Source organism: Petaurus breviceps, unplaced genomic scaffold, assembly GCF_028583685.1.
Source record: "Petaurus breviceps papuanus isolate PSGF00001 unplaced genomic scaffold, PetGlider_PUasm1.0 90591, whole genome shotgun sequence".
NCBI classification, from domain to species: Eukaryota; Metazoa; Chordata; class Mammalia; order Diprotodontia; family Petauridae; genus Petaurus; species Petaurus breviceps.
In genome coordinates this window covers 2,543,651-2,561,538 of record NW_027187280.1, presented here as the reverse complement: position 1 = coordinate 2,561,538, position 17,888 = coordinate 2,543,651, and the positions used below count along the sequence as shown (strand labels likewise).

Below are 17,888 nucleotides of genomic sequence, written 5' to 3'. Positions count from 1 at the left end.
GCACACCAGAGTTCTCCATCCCTCATGAATAGGGACCAATTAGATGATGTCCAAGAATAGACATTTATATTCTTATTTCTGACAGAGGATTATTATACAGTTCTGATTTTGAGGAAAGTGTTAACTTTAATCCAGTTTCTATTTTCTGATTCTGTCTAGTCTCTCAGTTTCTTAAAATTCTCTATTTTTGTTTTATAGTCACATTAAAAAAAAGTAAAGGAAAAAAGGACAAGGTCAAAAAGTAGCAAAACTTTGAGTAAGTCTATAATGAGACAGAATGAAACATTTTCTTGACTTCTTTGTTATTTGCTCATTTGTTTGGTTCTACACAAAAAGTCTAGGGTAAGATGTTACTCTTTTTCATGTTTGTTTCTTTTTACTATTGGATCTTAAGTTCACAATTTTAAAGATTTTTTAAAATTTAATGTAAAAGTAGTCACAAAAACAATATCACAACTTTATATTTGCAAACACTTTTTTTTTTTTAAGCAATCGGGGTTAAGTAGCTTGCTCAAGGTTATACGGCCAGTTATTTCTGGGTGTGGTGCTGAGTATCTGAGCCCAGATTTGATCCCCAGGTCATCCCGACACTGGAGCCGGTGCTCTCACTCACCGAGACACCTGGCCACCCCTCAAACACTTTCACAAAACACTTTCTACATGCCCTTATTTCATCTAAGCTTCACAGTATTTCTAATAAGGTAGGGAGAAAACAAGTATCATACTCATTAGACAAAAAAGTAAGTTGACGAAGACAGAAATTATGTGACTTGACCAAATACACAGAATTAATTAGGTAATAATAGTCACATGAAATAGAACACAGGTCTTTAATGTCTTTTCCAAATATGCTTCAACTGTACATGTCACACTGATTTTATAATCTGCTATAAAAGGATTCTGAAAAATGAATGATCTATGACTAATGAAACTACAGAAACTAATGTTTAAAACAAAAGTTGCATTTTTCATTTTTAAAAACTACTAAGATAGGGGCGGCTAGGTGGTGCAGTGAATAGAGCACCAGCCCCGAAGTCAGGAGGACCTGGGTTCAGATCCGGCCTCAGACACTTAACACACACACACACACAAAAAGACTAGCCATGTGGCCTTGGGCAAGTCACTTAACCCCAATTGTACTCCAAAAAGCAAAAACAAAAACAATAAAAACTACTACAATATTCCTACCTGAAGCAGCCTGACTCCCTTTCATGGCACATGAAAGAGTTTTTCTTGCTATAAATGGCCTAAATTGTTACATAGGATTTTGTACATTTATTACCTAAAAGCTGCTCTACTATGGAACCTTTATACTGCTTATACTGGGAAATAGGATTCACACTCATCTTAATTTAGTTTAAGGGAGCATGATTTGACCTCTGTATTTTTGAAGTTCTATGATAACAAACTATGTTACAAAGGGCAAATGGAAAAGAGGGTTGTTTTCATTCATTCTAAATGTGAAACTACAAAGAAATCACCTCTTCAGTGATTCTCAATTGCTACACACGGCAATCAATCTTAGAAAACTAGATGCTAGATTATTAGCTCCACTTTTTCGCCCAGTAGAGGGAGCTCAAAACAAGACAGGACTTACAGACATGAAGTGGAACCTGAGGACATTGTCGATTCCTAGTGCTTTTAGCTGCAAGATGACAGGTGCCAGGTTACTACGCTGCATCTCAGGCACAGTGGATTGAGGCAACTTTTCAAAGTCTTCCTCTGAGGACAGGAAAGAAAAACTCCTGGAATTAAGCTTCACAATCATAACATCAATAACTTCACTAGTTTATAGCGCCTTAATGTTAACAAACCACTTTCCCCACAATTAATGAGAAAGGTAGTATTATTCTCATGTTACATGCTGGAAACTGAGGGTCAAGGAGTTTAAGTGATTTGGTTAGAGTCACAGAGCTATTAATTGTCAGAGCTGGTTTCCTGACTAGAGATTCAGGATTCTACCATACCACATCTGCCTGAACTACTGATGAGGGTTAGTAAATAGTAAGAGATAGCATCATGAGCACAGATATCACAGTTAACTATGGAGAAACATCTTACAGAAGCACACAAGAACATAGATTCAGAGAAATAAGGTACTTAAAAGATCATCTAGTTCAATACCTTCATTTCAGAAATAAGTAATCAGCAAGCAAAAAGGTAGACCTAGCTAAAATTAGTAAGGGATGAATTTTAATGGACCTTATCAGTATGATTTTATTACTTTCTCCAGCAAAACTAGGAACAGAAAATGAAGGTGGCCAGAGTTGAGAACTGGTTCAGCAGCAGATCATGAAAATATACTATATAGTTCCTTAAACTGGTGAAAGAGACAGAAAAGTATTTTTACATAAAGATAGTTATATCAAGTGTTAAAGGATATAAGATAATGCTGGTAGAGATGGACATTTTGATGCCTAAAAGAAAGAGATGAACTTTTGCTTAATAAAAATTGTTAAAATATGTGTATGAAGAAACAGTTTCCAAATAGATTTAGACAGAGAATCATCTGTAGCATAAATATAATGACTCAAACTGTGTGAATTATGTAGCTATGTCACTTATATGAAAATAGTTTCATGATTTAAAGGGCCAGAGAAAGAACTTTTATTTATTAAATATGAGTAAAAAGAAAGTTCAAAATACAAAATGGGGGAAGACTGCTGAAGACTTTGAAGCTACAGGATATCATGGCCCCTTAGCTCATTTGCATATAACTCTTGTTTCTAAAAAGGGTAAAATTCACAAAATGAGAAGGGATATATATATATTTGGTAACTGAGGGATCATTAAAAAAAATACTGATTTCATGGGGGAAATCTGATTTCACCTTTTAAGTGATAGGTGAGTCACTTAGTTTCAAGTGACTCTCATTTAAGCCATGGTAGAACCCAGGATAGGAACCTGATTTGAAGGATTATGACAAGAAGATACATCACGGGGCAGAAAAGTTATGCAAGTTGAGTAGAGGCAGCTAAAAGCAGTCAATTAAGAGAAGGCTTCAGCTAAGTGATTCCTGATTGATGGGAAAGAGAAATGATATCACTACCTAAGAGAAGAGCTTCAGCTACACCTACTGCCCTTTGGTGCTGCCTAGAGATGAAGAGAGGTCAAGTGACTTTTGAGTGCCTACTGCTCTCTGCTGCCACCTCTGGTTTGAGAAGAAACAGCCGATAGGAGGAAAGGCACTTTCTGCTGCTTTGTAGCCTGGTGAGCTAAGTATGTCTGGCTTGCTTTCAGAGTCAGCCTAAACTGTGTTGCTTCATGATCTGTACTTACTGAACAGACAAAGGATATGGGTGAGCAAATAATTGGCTAAATAGGCCTGGTACAGACCTATTTGTATAGCCAGCCAGAAAAACTTTGCAATTCTCTGCAAACTTATTCATATTCCTAAGCATTCTTTAATAGGTGAATGTAAGTTGAGAGAGCTTGTAAATGCAGTTCGAGTACAAGAAAAAGAGGATTTGCCCAAATAAAGAGCTGTGAAGGTCAAAAGAGAAGCAGTTTTCTCTAGGACAGATGTTCCAGAATGGACTGACAGCATCAAAACCATCCCTTAGCAGTTACCCATAGCAAATAGGTTTTCCCTTCACATGTGCTTCCCTGCCAGGTTCCTGTAAGTGTGTGCTCACTGTCTCCAGCAAATACTGAGGGCACTGACACAAGATTTGGGATGGGAGGGGTAATTTTCAAAGATCCAGGTCTTAGAATTTGAAATACTTAAAAAATGATGATTAGGGCTAAGATATAGATGGTTGAAATAGAAAGGAAACAAAGTTGACTATATAGTTCAGTAAAGAGAACTGCGGAGGATAGAATTTTTTAAGGGGCAACAAAATGGCCTTATTTTTTGAGAGCTCGTTTTTTGCAAATTGTCAAAAGTCATGCAGAACCAATTGTGATTAATAAGGTAGGTGACTGAATGATGCAATGTAATAATAATAGCTGACATTTAGAGAGTGCCTACTATATGCCAGGCATTGTGCTAAGTGCTTTACAAATATTATCTCATTTGATGCTCACAAGAACCCTGGGAGGTAGATGTTATTCTTATCCCCATTTTAGAGATGAGGCAAACAGAGGTTAAGTGATTTGTCCAGGGTCACAAAACTAATAAGAGTCTGAGGCCAAATCTGAATTCAGGTCTTTCTGACTACAGGCCCAGCACTCTTATCTGCATGTGCCATCTTGCCACTTTTATTATTTGGGGTCAAAAATAAGGTGTGACAATAAAGTAATGAGGTTGATTTTCTTGTGTGGTGTGTAAACCAGGTCTAAAAGCAATTCCCAGAGAAGAGTTCCAAAAGGTTTAAACAGCAGCACTGCTAAAATAAATAGATTGCCTTCCAAGTTTTGATGGGCACGGTACTTAAATGGATGCATAAATTATACTTCTTTTTAAAATTGCTCCATTACTTTATAGTAATAGGTCATATATAACTTCTAACTATTGAAAATGATGTTAATATTTGCTGGATGTACTTCAAAGTTTGTCATACTTCCTTTTCCTCTTTGCAGAAGAAGAGGATGAGGAGTGTTGAATATTACTATCAGACACACTGATACACACTGGTTGGTTATGTTGAATTTTTAAAAATTATTTAATTTTTATTAGGAGGAGTAATAAAAGGAATAAATCACTGGATAGGGTAGAAGAGAGGGACATATTCAGAAATAAGAATGAGAGAAAAACAAGAGATTAATAAAAATAAGATTTTAAAAAATAAATATACTAACCTGTATAGAGTCTATAACATTTCCCTGAGCGGTTGCGACCTGCACGTCCTGCCCGTTGATTGGCTGATGCCTGTGACACTGGAACTACCACGAGACATTCAATAGCTGTTTTGGGATTATAGGCTCTAAGTTTCATAAAGCCACAGTCTATCACAAACACAATTCCATTGATTGTAATAGATGTTTCTGCAATGTTGGTTGCCACTATCACCTAAAAGTAACCAAAAATAATTTCTTAAAAAAGACTGATCTTTCCCAATTTTAAACAAATACCAAATATAATCTAATATTTAGAACATGTTTTAAAGTAGTCAAATACATTGCAAATTTTAAGGTCTTATTTTCAGATACTATAGAAGCTTTCTTGGTATAGCTAAAGGTATAAACTTGTCTTTATAGAGCACGTTCAAACTTTTTCATAATACCTTTATGGCCCTAATTTTTACCTTGACAATTACCCTCTGAAATAGGGAGGCCAAGAATTATCCCTTTTTGCAAGTAGGAAAATTAAATGATTTGACCAAGATCACACAGAAAATAACTGATAAAACCAGGAAAAGAACAAAGGTTTTCTTCCTTCTCTTTTTCTACCCTACATTCTAACCATGCCATTTCCCAAGGTTCCACAATGGTGAAAAAGAACCTACTTCCATGATATCCAAACTTTGAGGTGAACCTACAAACTTCCACTTCCCCCCACTTCCCTCTCACCCTACCATCCCTTCCTACCAGGTGCTGAAGGCAGCAATCCTAAGCCAACTTTTGACTTGCCTATGTATTCTTGCCAACCCAGTGGAAAAGCACAGCAATACTGCACTTGGGGAAATGAAGTACTGTAAGTAGAAGACTTGCTGGATCCTCCAGTTTTCCAAGGTGATGCTCCCTACTGACTCCCTGCCAGGCTCAAAAATAAATGTTTTTAGACACACCCAAACTTAAATTTAAAGGTGATACTACAGGCAAATTGTGATTCAAAACAAGTGGACTAGAAACCACACCCTTGAGATTCTAATATTTTATCTACTACTGACTTATGGGCATCAGTATATCATGTGCTGAGTCAGCCACTAAGCCAAAGTAGTTTTGTCATGAGGTAAATTTAAATATACAGAAGAAAAGCAAATAAATTCATACTCTGAGATTATGGCCTCTAGCTCGATCTCAATAAGAGAGCAGGTTTGTCAATATCAGGATCATAACCTACTACTGTTTTACTTTGTTACACACAGAGGCAGAGTAGAAAAAGGGCAATGGACTTGGAAGACCTGAATTCAGATCCTGGTCCTATTATGGGGAAGGCAAGTCACTTAATCTTTCTAAGCTTCAGTATCTGCAAATCAATACCCCATCAAAACCCCTAGTTCTTTTTCAAGTTGCTATCTAACAATTTACTATGGTTTCTAGATTTACTATTTATCAACATACCCTTGACTAAGATACCTCCTTAAATTAATTTCAAAAATATTCCTATATAAATGGATCACTCAGTTAAAAAAAAAAGTTGTATCTCATCCTTGTTCATGTAAAAACTCTTTTAAAGTAATATTGATAAAGCACAGAGCAAACCTTAAAGCAATATATAAATTGAAGCTATTATTATTAGTATTACCTTTCTGACATTATGTGTCATTCGTTCAAACACCTTCATCTGTTCAAATGAAGGCAACCCAGCATACATGGGGAGAACACGGAGGTGCTTTTTCATACCAGTCCTAGACAGAGCTCGGGCTTGTTCAATTAGCAAAGAAACAACAGTCTCTACTTCCTCCTAAAATGCAATGAAAAATGGGAAAAGATGAGAGAAGGCAAATAGCATTTTGTGATTCTTAGGGAAAATTAAAAATAAAATTCCTACTCAATATCTCTGAGAAGCAGTACAGTGCTGTGCAAATGTCATTGGATTTCAAGTCTGAAAACCTGGGTTAGAGACCCAGCACTTTATGATAATGATTGAGCATTATATATAACAACAGTATTGCTAGGACAGTAACAAATTTCAGGTGCAAAATTTGTAATTCAAATAAAGGAATTGTGCATGAAGGGGAAAAAAGTTCATGGGGAATCAAAACAGTAACTCTGGTACTCAGTTTTCCTCTACTGAAAGCCAAATATTGCACATACATTCATTGCAAGCTGTAGCCTGTGAGGCAGCAGCAAGCTTTCTCCGAGAAAAATCATTACGTTGTGGAAAATGTTTAACAGTGGAAAGGATTACAACTCAAGTAGTTAGTTGAGGAGTGTTCTGATAACAGAACATCACTGGGGCTTTGTTGCCGTCAAGCCATTTGGCACCACTGGCCTGTGATTAAGACTATTCCTGGGAAAAGCTAGATACAGCAACAAGATGTACACAGCAAAAATCAGATGCAGAAACAAGTATCTTCTGTAAACAAAAAAGGCAAAAGGATTTAAGGCCTATTGGCTGCACCATTCAACTTCCTACAAAACAAGTTAATCAATTTAGAACATGACTAACCACTTCACACAGCCCCTACAAGCTAATCATTCACTGGCAATTTAAACACTATGGTAAATTAGTTCAAACCATAGAGGTCTGTCAGTTTTCTAGAATTAAGGAAACAAATAATACAAAACACCAAATGAATGGTTAAAGAAAGCATTAAGAATCTATATTCTATACTATTTTATGTAAGTGCATGATTAAATTAGAGAAGATAACTACAGAGGGAACAGTTATTGGGAAAGGCTTATGGTATAAAATATTAAACAAATTAATAAAATATTGGTTCTTAAGAGAAAAAAAGATTCAGTAGGATTACCTGGCCAGTAAGAAATGCCAATATATCACCATCACCCTCTGTTTGGTGAATTTTCATCACAGTTTCCACAGTTGATTTGACATAATCTGGAACAGGACTGCCCCCCCAAAAAAAGTTGACTAAATTCACTTACTATATAACCTGTATGTTAATTAGAAATCAATCATTACGTTGTTAATTTGTCTCATGAAAATAAGAAATCACCCATCAACATAGGCCTGCCTAATTGAAAATTAGTATACAGGAACATATAGGAAAAAAGGTTTCCCTCTGAGATATGTGTCACTTAATGTTACTCTCCTAAATAGGCATCATAGATACTATGGGTTTTCCTTCAATGTTATTTTATAAAAAGATGAAATGAACATATTCAATACTTAAATAAATGTGTTTTCCTTTGTGAAAACAACATTCACTACCAATGGGGCATGTATTTCAAATTCTTTTTGTCTTCGCAGCATTGATCCTATAGATATCCTCTCACCCAGTATCCCCTCTCATTTTCTTTTTCTTTTTAATTAATTTGTTTTTAGTTTTCAACATTCGCTCCCCTGCTATTTTCAAAATGATTGAGGAGGGCACAATCTACAGTCATTCTGAATTCAAATTTACAACAGTCACAGTTACCTACTCACCTAACCCTTGCCTTTGTCTCTTCATCAGGGAAGAGACACTGACCAACCAGTACTAATCGCCTACACAGACCTCTCAAGAGCCTGGACATGAAGAAGGAGGCAGAAAGCCTGGGAACCAGTCAAATCAAGCTTCTAGCTGTCAGGAGTACTGCTTGCCCCAGGCCTAATAGTTAGTACTCTAGATTGAAACCTCAGAGCCACCTAGTCCAAGACTTTCATTTTACAAATAAAGAAACTAAAACCCAGGGAATTAAGTGACTTGTCCAAGGTCACACAAATACTGTCAGGGGTAATATGTAAGCCCAAGTCTTCTAATTCCAGCGTCAGTGTTTTTTTCACAGGTAACCAGAGACTCGTGTAAATGTTAAGTGTTGAGGAAGACTCAAGAGCTGCATTTACCTGCTTGAAAAATGAGTCTGCTTACTGCATTTGTGGATGTGTGCACTACAGTTTATATATCTAACTAGATAATGCCACAAAGCAGAACACACCAAGGAAGAGAGAAATAAATGCACATGTTATTCCTCAACCAAAGAAAGATGGGCAAACCTTTCACCATCAGAGATCCTATGAAGCCATGAAAGCCAGAGCACTGTGGTCCTGAAATATCACTTTAACCAAAGTCTTTCCTTTCAACTAATAGAATAAAAGAAAATATATCTCTATCTGAAAATAAATTACCTAAGATATCTTAATAAATTTTGGGTAGCTGAAAATCAATTCAATTTAACTATGTCCAAATGGCAATTCTCTATAGAACCCAGTATATGCTATATAATGTCATAGCACAGATATATTTTTCAAAAGACCATTTTAAAGATTAAAATAACAACAAACCTCTGTAAATAAAAGACATCCACTGGAAATGTTCTCCCTTCCACTGTAATGATCACACATGTATCCCTACCAGGATCACTGGTTTCATTTTGATTAAAGAAATTCCGAAATTTCTATAATATTAAAAAAAAAAAGTTAATTTGCCATGCATCTCCAAAAAAACGCATTTCAAACAAAAAGAGAATTCAAATCCAGGGGCAAATGGGAAACAACGCTGTACGACTGTTATATGGAAAAGGATTAGGCTTAGAGACAAGAAAACCTGGGTTAGAATCTCACACTTATCATCAGTGAGACCATGGTAAGCTTCTATGAGTCTCAATTTCTTCTTCTACTTCATAAACCCACTATGAAGCTCAAATGAAATAATACATGCATGGCAATCTGAAAACTTTAAAATACTATCTACCATTATTATTATTATTTCTATTTTGTATTCATACAAAAACACCTACTATGCAAATGGCATTATACAAGTATTAGTAATGATAATGAAAAACATTCCCCAATTTCTTTAAAACTGTAGTTTTAGGCAATCAAGTTTTAATCAATTTCCAATAAATGTTTAGAAAGAGAAATCTATCTTCAAAACTGCATTCAATATGACACCCAAATTAACTAATGAGTAGTTCAAAGTGGAAGGCACTTAAGTAGTACTTTTAACCTGATTTTATAAGATGCAGTATTCGCTGTCAAAGAGAGTGCAATTTGGGGAAAATTTTTGAAATATTGTCCCAAACACTAAATTATGTTTCTTTTTAAGAAATAAATTTTATTGATATCCTTTGTTTTAAATTTATCTAGATTTCTCCCAAATGTCTCCCCCTGCCAGAGAGCTATCCCAGATAAAATAATTTTTTTTGCTTTTTTTTTTTGAGGGGGGAAGGCAGGGTAATGGGGGTTAAGTGACTTGCCCAAGGTCACATGGCTAGTACATGGTAAGTGTCTGAGGCAGGATTTGAACTCGGGTCCTCCTAATTCCAGGGCCGGTGCTCTATTCACTGCGCCAACTAGCCATCCAGGAACATTTTTTAAAAAGAAAAAAGCAATCAGCAAAACTGATTACTACACTAAAAAAAATTTTGAAAATATATGAAATGTTTCACATCTGGAGACCTCCCACTTCTGCAAAGCAGTTGAGAAAGGCGTTTTCTTATAGCTTTCATAGCTCTTCTTTGGGACCAAGCTCATTCCTTTGTAATTTTCCAATGCTTATTTTTGATTAGTTTGTGACTGTTGTTCAATTTACATAGCTATCGTGTACAGTTTTCTTGGCTCTGCTTACTTCATCTTTCATCTGTTCACACTGTCTTTCTATGCTTCCCATTGTTCCTTACAGACCAGTAATATTCCATTACATTCACATGCCATAATTTGTTTAGCTAATCCCCAGGTGATGGGCATCTAATTTGTTTCCAGTCCTCTGCTACACAAAAGGTGCTGCTATGAATATACAGGGCCCTTGTTTTTATCAGTGACCTCCTTGAGATATATGCCTAGCAGCAGAATCTCTGTAATGGACATTTTAGTCAGTTTATGTGCACAAGTTTAAACCGGCTTCCAAGATAGTTGTGCTCATTCACAGCTTCACAGCTTGTGCCTTTCTTTCTCCAGTAGTCATGGAGTATACCCATCTTTTGTCATCTTGCCAATCTGCTTGGGTGTGAGGTGAAACCTCAGGACTGTTTTGATTTGGATCTTTCTTATTAATTGTGATTTGGGGCATTCCTTCATATAGATAATTGTTTGCATTTCTTTTTTGGGAACTGTTCATATCTTCTGATCATTTATTTAGTAGACAATGGTTTTTTATTAGATGTATGCATTTGTATGTGTCAGTTGTCAATATGTCTCTTACCTGAGATATCTGATACAAAGATACTTTTTCTTATTCTACCACTTCTCTTCTTATCCTAGACACAATGTTTGTGTAAAAGCTTTTCAAGTCCATGTATAATGATAAAAATTACCTATTTTATCTTTGTAATTACTTCTATCCCTTGTTTAGTTAAGAATACATTTCCTATCAACAGATGAAAGGTATTGGACCCTCTTCTAATTGATGATATAATCTTTAGTATTCAGGTCACATATCCATTTTGAATTTACTGTGGAATATGGTGTAAGAAGTTGATGTAAACCTAATTTCCACCAAACTACTTTCCAGTTTTTCCTATAGTTCTTATCAAAGAAGGAGTTCTTTCTAAATCAATGTATGCTTTCAGGTTTACTAAACCGTAGGTTGATAAGATAAAATTTACAATGCAAAAATTCTTAAATGCAAACAGGGCAAAGAATTAGGTACTAAATAAAATTCCAAACTACATTTTTCAAAATCATTTCACAAAATGAGTCTATCAATATTTATTGAGTACCGGGGCAGCTAGGTGATGCAGTGAATAGAGCACCAACCCTGGAATCAGGAGGACCCGAGTTCAAATCCGGCCTCAGACACATTTACTAGCTGTGTGACCTTGGGCAAGTCACTTAACCCCAACTGCCCTGCCTTCCCCCCTCCAGAAAGCTAAAAAATTAAAAAATAAATATTTAATGATTACCTACTTTATGAAAAGCAGTATATTAGGTGTTATAAGAATACCTATTATGGTGTTCTCAAGCTGAAACTTCTCCCTACAAAGTTCAAATGATGTCTTAACTGCCAAACCTAACAGCTTTTTCTCAATCTTCATCCTTCTTGACCTTTCAGTAACATCTGCCACAGTTGATCACGTTAACTACCTCCTCTCTGAGTTTTAACTGCTCTCTCCTGATTCACCTATAACCTGGATGACTGCTCCTTCTCTTTTGCTGCATCTTCATCCATCTGAACCCATGATCCCTGGGCATACCCCAAGTCTCTGTCTTGAGTCCTCTCTTCTCCCTACACTTTCTGACATCATCTCTAGGGTTCAATTATAATTTCTGCTGATGTCTTCCAGATCTATATATCTAGCCATAGTGTATCTCCTGAGCACCATCCCAACAATATCTTCTGTCTATGGGACATTTCCAACTAAGTGTCTTACAGTTATCTCAAATTTAAAATGTCCAAATCTAAACTCATTATCTTCTGTCCCTTTCTTCCCCCCCAAACCCTGCCCCTTCCCAAACTTCCTTATTAAAGTCAAAGGCACCACTATCCTTCCAGTATCACCTTCAACTCCTTACTCTCACTTACCCTGTATCCCCACTCAATTCACTGCCAAATCCTGTCATTTCTACTTCCATGACATCTGTCAGATCCATCCCTTTCTCAATATTCATACTGCCACCATCCGAGCTCAGGCCTTCACCACCTGTTTTCCCAGTTGACTACAATAACCTTCTAGTTGGTCTCCTTGCCTCACACATCTCTCCCTAGTCCAATCTATCCTCCACATGGTTGCCAAGATGACTTTCCTAAAGAAGAGTTCTGACCGTGTCACCCTCCTTGCTAACTCCAGTGGCTTTCGAATACCTCAAAAATCAAATTGAAACTCCTCTGTTGACATTGAAGCTTTTTGTAAGCTGGCCCTTCTTATCTTTCCAGGCTTCTTACACATCTTACTCCCCTCTACAATACAGCTATATAGGTCTACTTGGTATTCTTCAGAAATAACACTCCACATCTCATCTCTTTGCCTTCACATCGGTTTTCCCTCATGTCTAGTATATTGTTCTTCTTCACCTCTTCTCAGTATTCCTGTATTCCTTCAAGACTCAACTCAATTACCACCTTCGGCAGGAAGCCCTTCCCAGCCCCTCTAGCTGCTAAAGTTATCTTCTATCTACTCTGTACAGACCTATTTATATATGTTTCCTCCCCAATTACCATGTGAGCTCCCTGAAGGCAGGGTCTGTTGGACTTTTTCTTCTTATCCTCAGCCTAACACAGTGCCTGGCATACAGTAGGAACTCAATAAATCCTTGTCTACTTGCTTCTCCAAACTATAGGTATAAGCTGCACCACTGAAATAGTCTGTACTATATTCAGTTCTAAGGGACACATTTTAGGACAGACATTAAAAAAGCAGAGAGTATCCAGCGAAGGGGAAGTAGGACTGTGGAGAGCCTTGAAATCATGACATATAAGATCAGATGAAGGAACCAGGGTGGGTGTTAAGTCTGGAAAAGAGAAGTTAGCCTAAAGTTGGCCTATATGAGGCCTTCTCTGAACACCCCTCGAACAGCCCACTTCCACCTCCACCAAATGACGTTGTAGTTAGGTCATTTCCCCAGATATCATGTAAGCTACTGAGGGTAGAAATGCTTTCGTTTTTGTCTTTGTACTCCCAGTGCCTTCACATAGTATATCTATAATAAGCACTTGTGAATTACCCAAGGGTCAGAATCACAACAGTAGCTGCAAGTTGCAAAATGGCAAATTCAGATTTGATCAAAGGAAAAACTTCCTGAAAATTAGTTATCTAAAAGCCTCCTCCCAGAAAATTTTCAATCAAAGGCTAGGTGACCACTTGCCCATTAAACTCATTCAAGTGTGGATTTGACCTCTGATGTCTATGATTATGGCAACTATAAATGTCATAAAATGTTATTAAAATATCTAATAAAATTTTACTTCATAAAATATTTTATCATAAAAACCATTTCCGTTTATTTTTTAGAATAAAACTTTACAACATCAACTAAATTATCCTCCCTGCCCTCCAAGTCAGTGCAATTTAAACTTTCCTTTTATCTTCAAAAATAGGTGATCTTCAAAATGTTTTAAATATTTGTCTAGGAAACATTTTTTGCCAAACTTCACCAAGTATTAAATATATACTGATATGCTAGGACAAATAAAGACAAAATGAGAACACCTAGTACAATACTCAAAAAATACTCCTCAATTATTATTTAGTCACTTTATAAGTATTTGTTTAGAATTTTAGACAGACATGTACAAACAATGTGCTGAACTAATTACAACAGAGCACCTGAACTAATTAACACATAATTTTATTCCACCTATCATGCCTCAAGGGAGCTAATAAAACTTGATTTAAGAAAGCCCATCTACATAAGCTTCCACATAAAAATGAAAGTTCATTTTTTCATGTAAAAAAAGGAAAATTATGAATCAAAGAAGTTCATTAAATACTAATCAACAATGACTTAAATTAAAACACTGTCCAAACAGACCAAATAATGTCATTTTCATTTTAGTCTTTTACCTAACTTGGTACAAATATGGAACAAACTAAGCTAGGAAAATTACATTTATATAGCATTATTCAAAATACAGTCTTTTTAGTTAAATGGGTGAAAAGCTGGTCTGTGGGGGAACCTTGCTCTTTTGCATAAAGAGTTTACAATTTTTATAGTTAAAGAAAAATTAGAGATTAAAAAAACTTTATAGCAAAAAAAAGTAAAAATCTAACTACATGGACACTAAAGAGTTTGCAGAATAACAACTTAAGTCACTTATCATGGACTCACTTAATTAGCTACAAATTAATTGCTACCCACAAGTTGAAAAGGAGGTATCCTCTCATCATAACTGAATCTAGGACATGTGTAATCACAGCAAAAGTAGGTCATTCTACTACAGGTGAAATCTTTGTTAGAGGTAAAATTTATCTCTTTCTGTACAACAGTTCATGTGTTCAGTTCAAATAAAAGAGAGGGCGTAGAGGTAAATGAGTGATACCTCTGCATCCAGAGTGGCTGAAGCTACAATTAATCGAAGATCCCCTCGTTTCTTTTGGATCTACAAACAAAGAATCAAGAAACAATAATGGTGAAAAGTGGCCTTTAAAAAAAAAAAAGAACTAAGTGCTAGGCTATAGAGTGGAAGGGTTCAGAATAAGTAAAGAATATTTGTAAGAGACAAAAACAATGACTGCAGTGTGGCAAGGTAGAAGAGAGTAACATGGATGCGTGAAAATCAGACTTTTTTTTGTTTTAGTATATAAGGTTGGGGGACTAAGAAGAAAAGGGAGGAAACAGCCTGTATATCAAGGGGAGATCATTGTGCACATATGCAAGTATGTTCATCTACCATGTTTCCCTGATAATAAGACACTGTCTTATTATTTTTTTTTGGACAGAAAAACACCAGAGGGCTTATTTTCAGGGGAGGGCTTATTTTAATGAACATTGACAGCAATTTTAATAAACAGGTAAATGTGAACAAAAAAATGTACCTTTATTCAATAAGCAAATCACTGGGGAAGAACAGGATGACGCGCTCACTGCTCCAGCTCTGACTGGATGCAGCTTGGAGCGTGGCGTGCGTTTCACGGGGGGGGGATGGTGCATACAGAGGGTACCGTAATGTAGCGTGTAGCACAGGGGATCACCTTCACTACAGTAGCAATCTCAATAGGGCTTATTTTCGGGGGAGGGCTTATTTTAGAGGAATCTTACACAGTAAGGGGAGGGCTTATTTTCGGGATAGGTCTTATTATCGGGGAAACACGGTATGAGGGAGAAGGACCAGTTTATGAAAGGCAGTGAGGTATGGTGAAAAGTGAGCTGGATTTAGGATCAAAGACCCACAGATTTGACTCATGGTTCTACTGTTTATTAAATGATGGCTCTGAGTAAATCATCAAACTTTTTTGAGTGTCAGATTCTCTGTCTATAAAATGGATATCATAAATGTAAGCTATTATATAAAGAAAGGAAGTACAAGCTAAGGGAGATGTCTAGATATGAGTTTATGGAGCAGACCAGTGGTGACCAACTCAAATAAAAATGGAGGCCACTAATACGTACACGAGGCTCCTTCTGAACCACATACTGACTTAGTTTTAAAATGCATTATTATCTACATTTTATTGTACTTTCATTTATTTTGTTAAATATTACTTAATTACACTTTAATCTGATTCAGGTCATACTTAGGAGTGTTGTAGGCTGTATATTTGACACCTCTGGAGTATACTGTGTGGTTGGGAAATGGTGAAAAGCATATACTAAATGTGTCTAATTGGGGCAGCTAGGTGGTGCAGTGAATAGAGCACCAGCTCTTGAGTCAGGAGGACCTGAGTTCAAATCCTGTCTCAGACACTTAACACTTACTCGCTGCGTGACCTTGTGCAAGTCACTTAACCCCAATTGCCCTGCTTTCCCCCCTCCAAAAAGACAAAAAAACAAACAAATAAACATGTCTAATTAGTTATAGGGAGAATGTAAAATAGTGTACAAGGGTATACTTTGGAGCTGAATATGATGGATAGAGTTACACTGCAAATGCAAGGGTAATCACTAATGAGGTGATCCTGACATCTAGAATAAAGTTATGTACAGCATGGTGAGAGTATACACAGGGTAGGCAGGTGTAGGACTGCAGTTAAGAGTATGTTCTTATACTGGAAGAGTAGAGGATACATGGAGGGGTGTCATAGGAGATGAGTGAGTGCATAAGTGAACATGCTTTAACACTGTTTTGTCACTATGTAGAGATAAGCAGTAATAAGGTGGGGTGAATAGCTTCTAAAAATGGATGGATGATAAATTACACAATCAAATATTTGTGCTCCTTACCAAATATGTAATACAGATGTGGATATGGTCAAATTTTTGGAATTAATACTCATTATGAACCAAACAGAATAATCTTTGTCACATGAAGTGCAAATCAATTTAAAGACATATTATGGTGGTTTACTAGAAGGGCAGCATATTAGCAAGCCAGACATTTCCCTTCATGCCCTAACATTGCAGTATCTGTTGATCGAGCAGTAAGAGTATGAAAAAAAATAAATGAGAAGCAAACAGTACATATTCTACTCAAGAATTCCCCTAGCCACACGGATTTACCTTTTTTAACAAGCCAATAGCAATATCTGTATATAAAGTTCTTTCATGGGCTTCATCCAGCATAAGAGCACTATTAAATACAAGGGGGACAAATTTCAGTAATGGTGGAAAAAAAAAACAAGCCTTCCCTACATGAATAATCAAATCTAGCTTTCCAAAGGCATTCTTAGAATTTACCCATCTATTGACTTTTAGTAGCAGCAAACCTAGTTATCTGAAAATGCAGTGATGTTAATACTAATAAAAATGTGTGCCATCAACTCAACATTTAATATATCTTCAAAGAACAATACTGTGCTTACTTCCATGTCCAAAAGTTTTAATTCAATACAGTATTACTAAAGGCATCATCATTTCATTTTGAACTGTATCATAGGCAGAAAAACTATAAATCATGTGAAAAAATGGTACAAAGTGCAAACTGCACACAATAGCTAATGACGGAGGGCAGCATGAACTCAAAATCATATTTGACCTGGGGATTGTCAAACATATTCCAGATGTGAAACTTAGATTTTATCTAGAAATATAAAAGCACGACTTCCCCAACTTTATCTTAAGACATAAAAATATAGACACATAGCAGTGCTCATTCAGTAACTAAGAGATATTTTTTGGTTAATTAAGTAGTCTTAAGTTCACTAATTAATTATACAATTCCTGTACTTGGCTTTCACTATATAAGTCCTATATCGGTATGTAAGTGAGAAGAATTCAGCACAATTTACTGGTGTTTTAACAATCATGTTTTTAGACTATTTTAAATGCTGAAAAAGTGTTTCTCCTACCTAAACTATAAGATCACTATTATTTCTTCATTCTGAGTCTGCAAAATGACTTCTTACAGCAAATTTTATTTTAATTAAATATTTAAGCATTAACAAAGTTTAAAGAAAATTTGTCAAGAAAAGACATTTACCTATATTTTGTTAATAATGGGTCAACCATCATCTCCCTGACCAGCATTCCATCAGTCAGAAACTAAATGAAAAAAAAAAAGATATAAATGAATTTTTACAACACAGTCTCACTCAAAGAAAAAACCCACCTTAAATAAGCTAAAAGTATAATCTATTGACAAGATAAATCTATGTGTAATACCAATCCCATTTCAACAGATTCTAAAAAAACATTTAAATGCTTTGTC

The 17,888-nt window shown here is 36.0% G+C and overlaps 1 protein-coding gene across 1 annotated transcript in view; it reads right to left on the bottom strand.

Annotated features, from left to right (window-relative positions):
* The window catches only part of DHX35 (DEAH-box helicase 35), a 65,816-nt gene that overhangs the window by 27,873 nt on the left and 20,055 nt on the right, over nucleotides 1-17,888 (bottom strand). The window contains exons 6-13 of the mRNA XM_069063559.1: nucleotides 17,661-17,722; nucleotides 16,742-16,811; nucleotides 14,625-14,684; nucleotides 8,993-9,105; nucleotides 7,521-7,617; nucleotides 6,350-6,508; nucleotides 4,741-4,951; nucleotides 1,598-1,722 (exon numbers count right to left, since the gene is read on the bottom strand). Coding sequence (XP_068919660.1) covers nucleotides 1,598-1,722; nucleotides 4,741-4,951; nucleotides 6,350-6,508; nucleotides 7,521-7,617; nucleotides 8,993-9,105; nucleotides 14,625-14,684; nucleotides 16,742-16,811; nucleotides 17,661-17,722 — 897 coding nt within the window. The remainder of the gene's footprint in view (nucleotides 1-1,597; nucleotides 1,723-4,740; nucleotides 4,952-6,349; nucleotides 6,509-7,520; nucleotides 7,618-8,992; nucleotides 9,106-14,624; nucleotides 14,685-16,741; nucleotides 16,812-17,660; nucleotides 17,723-17,888) is intronic.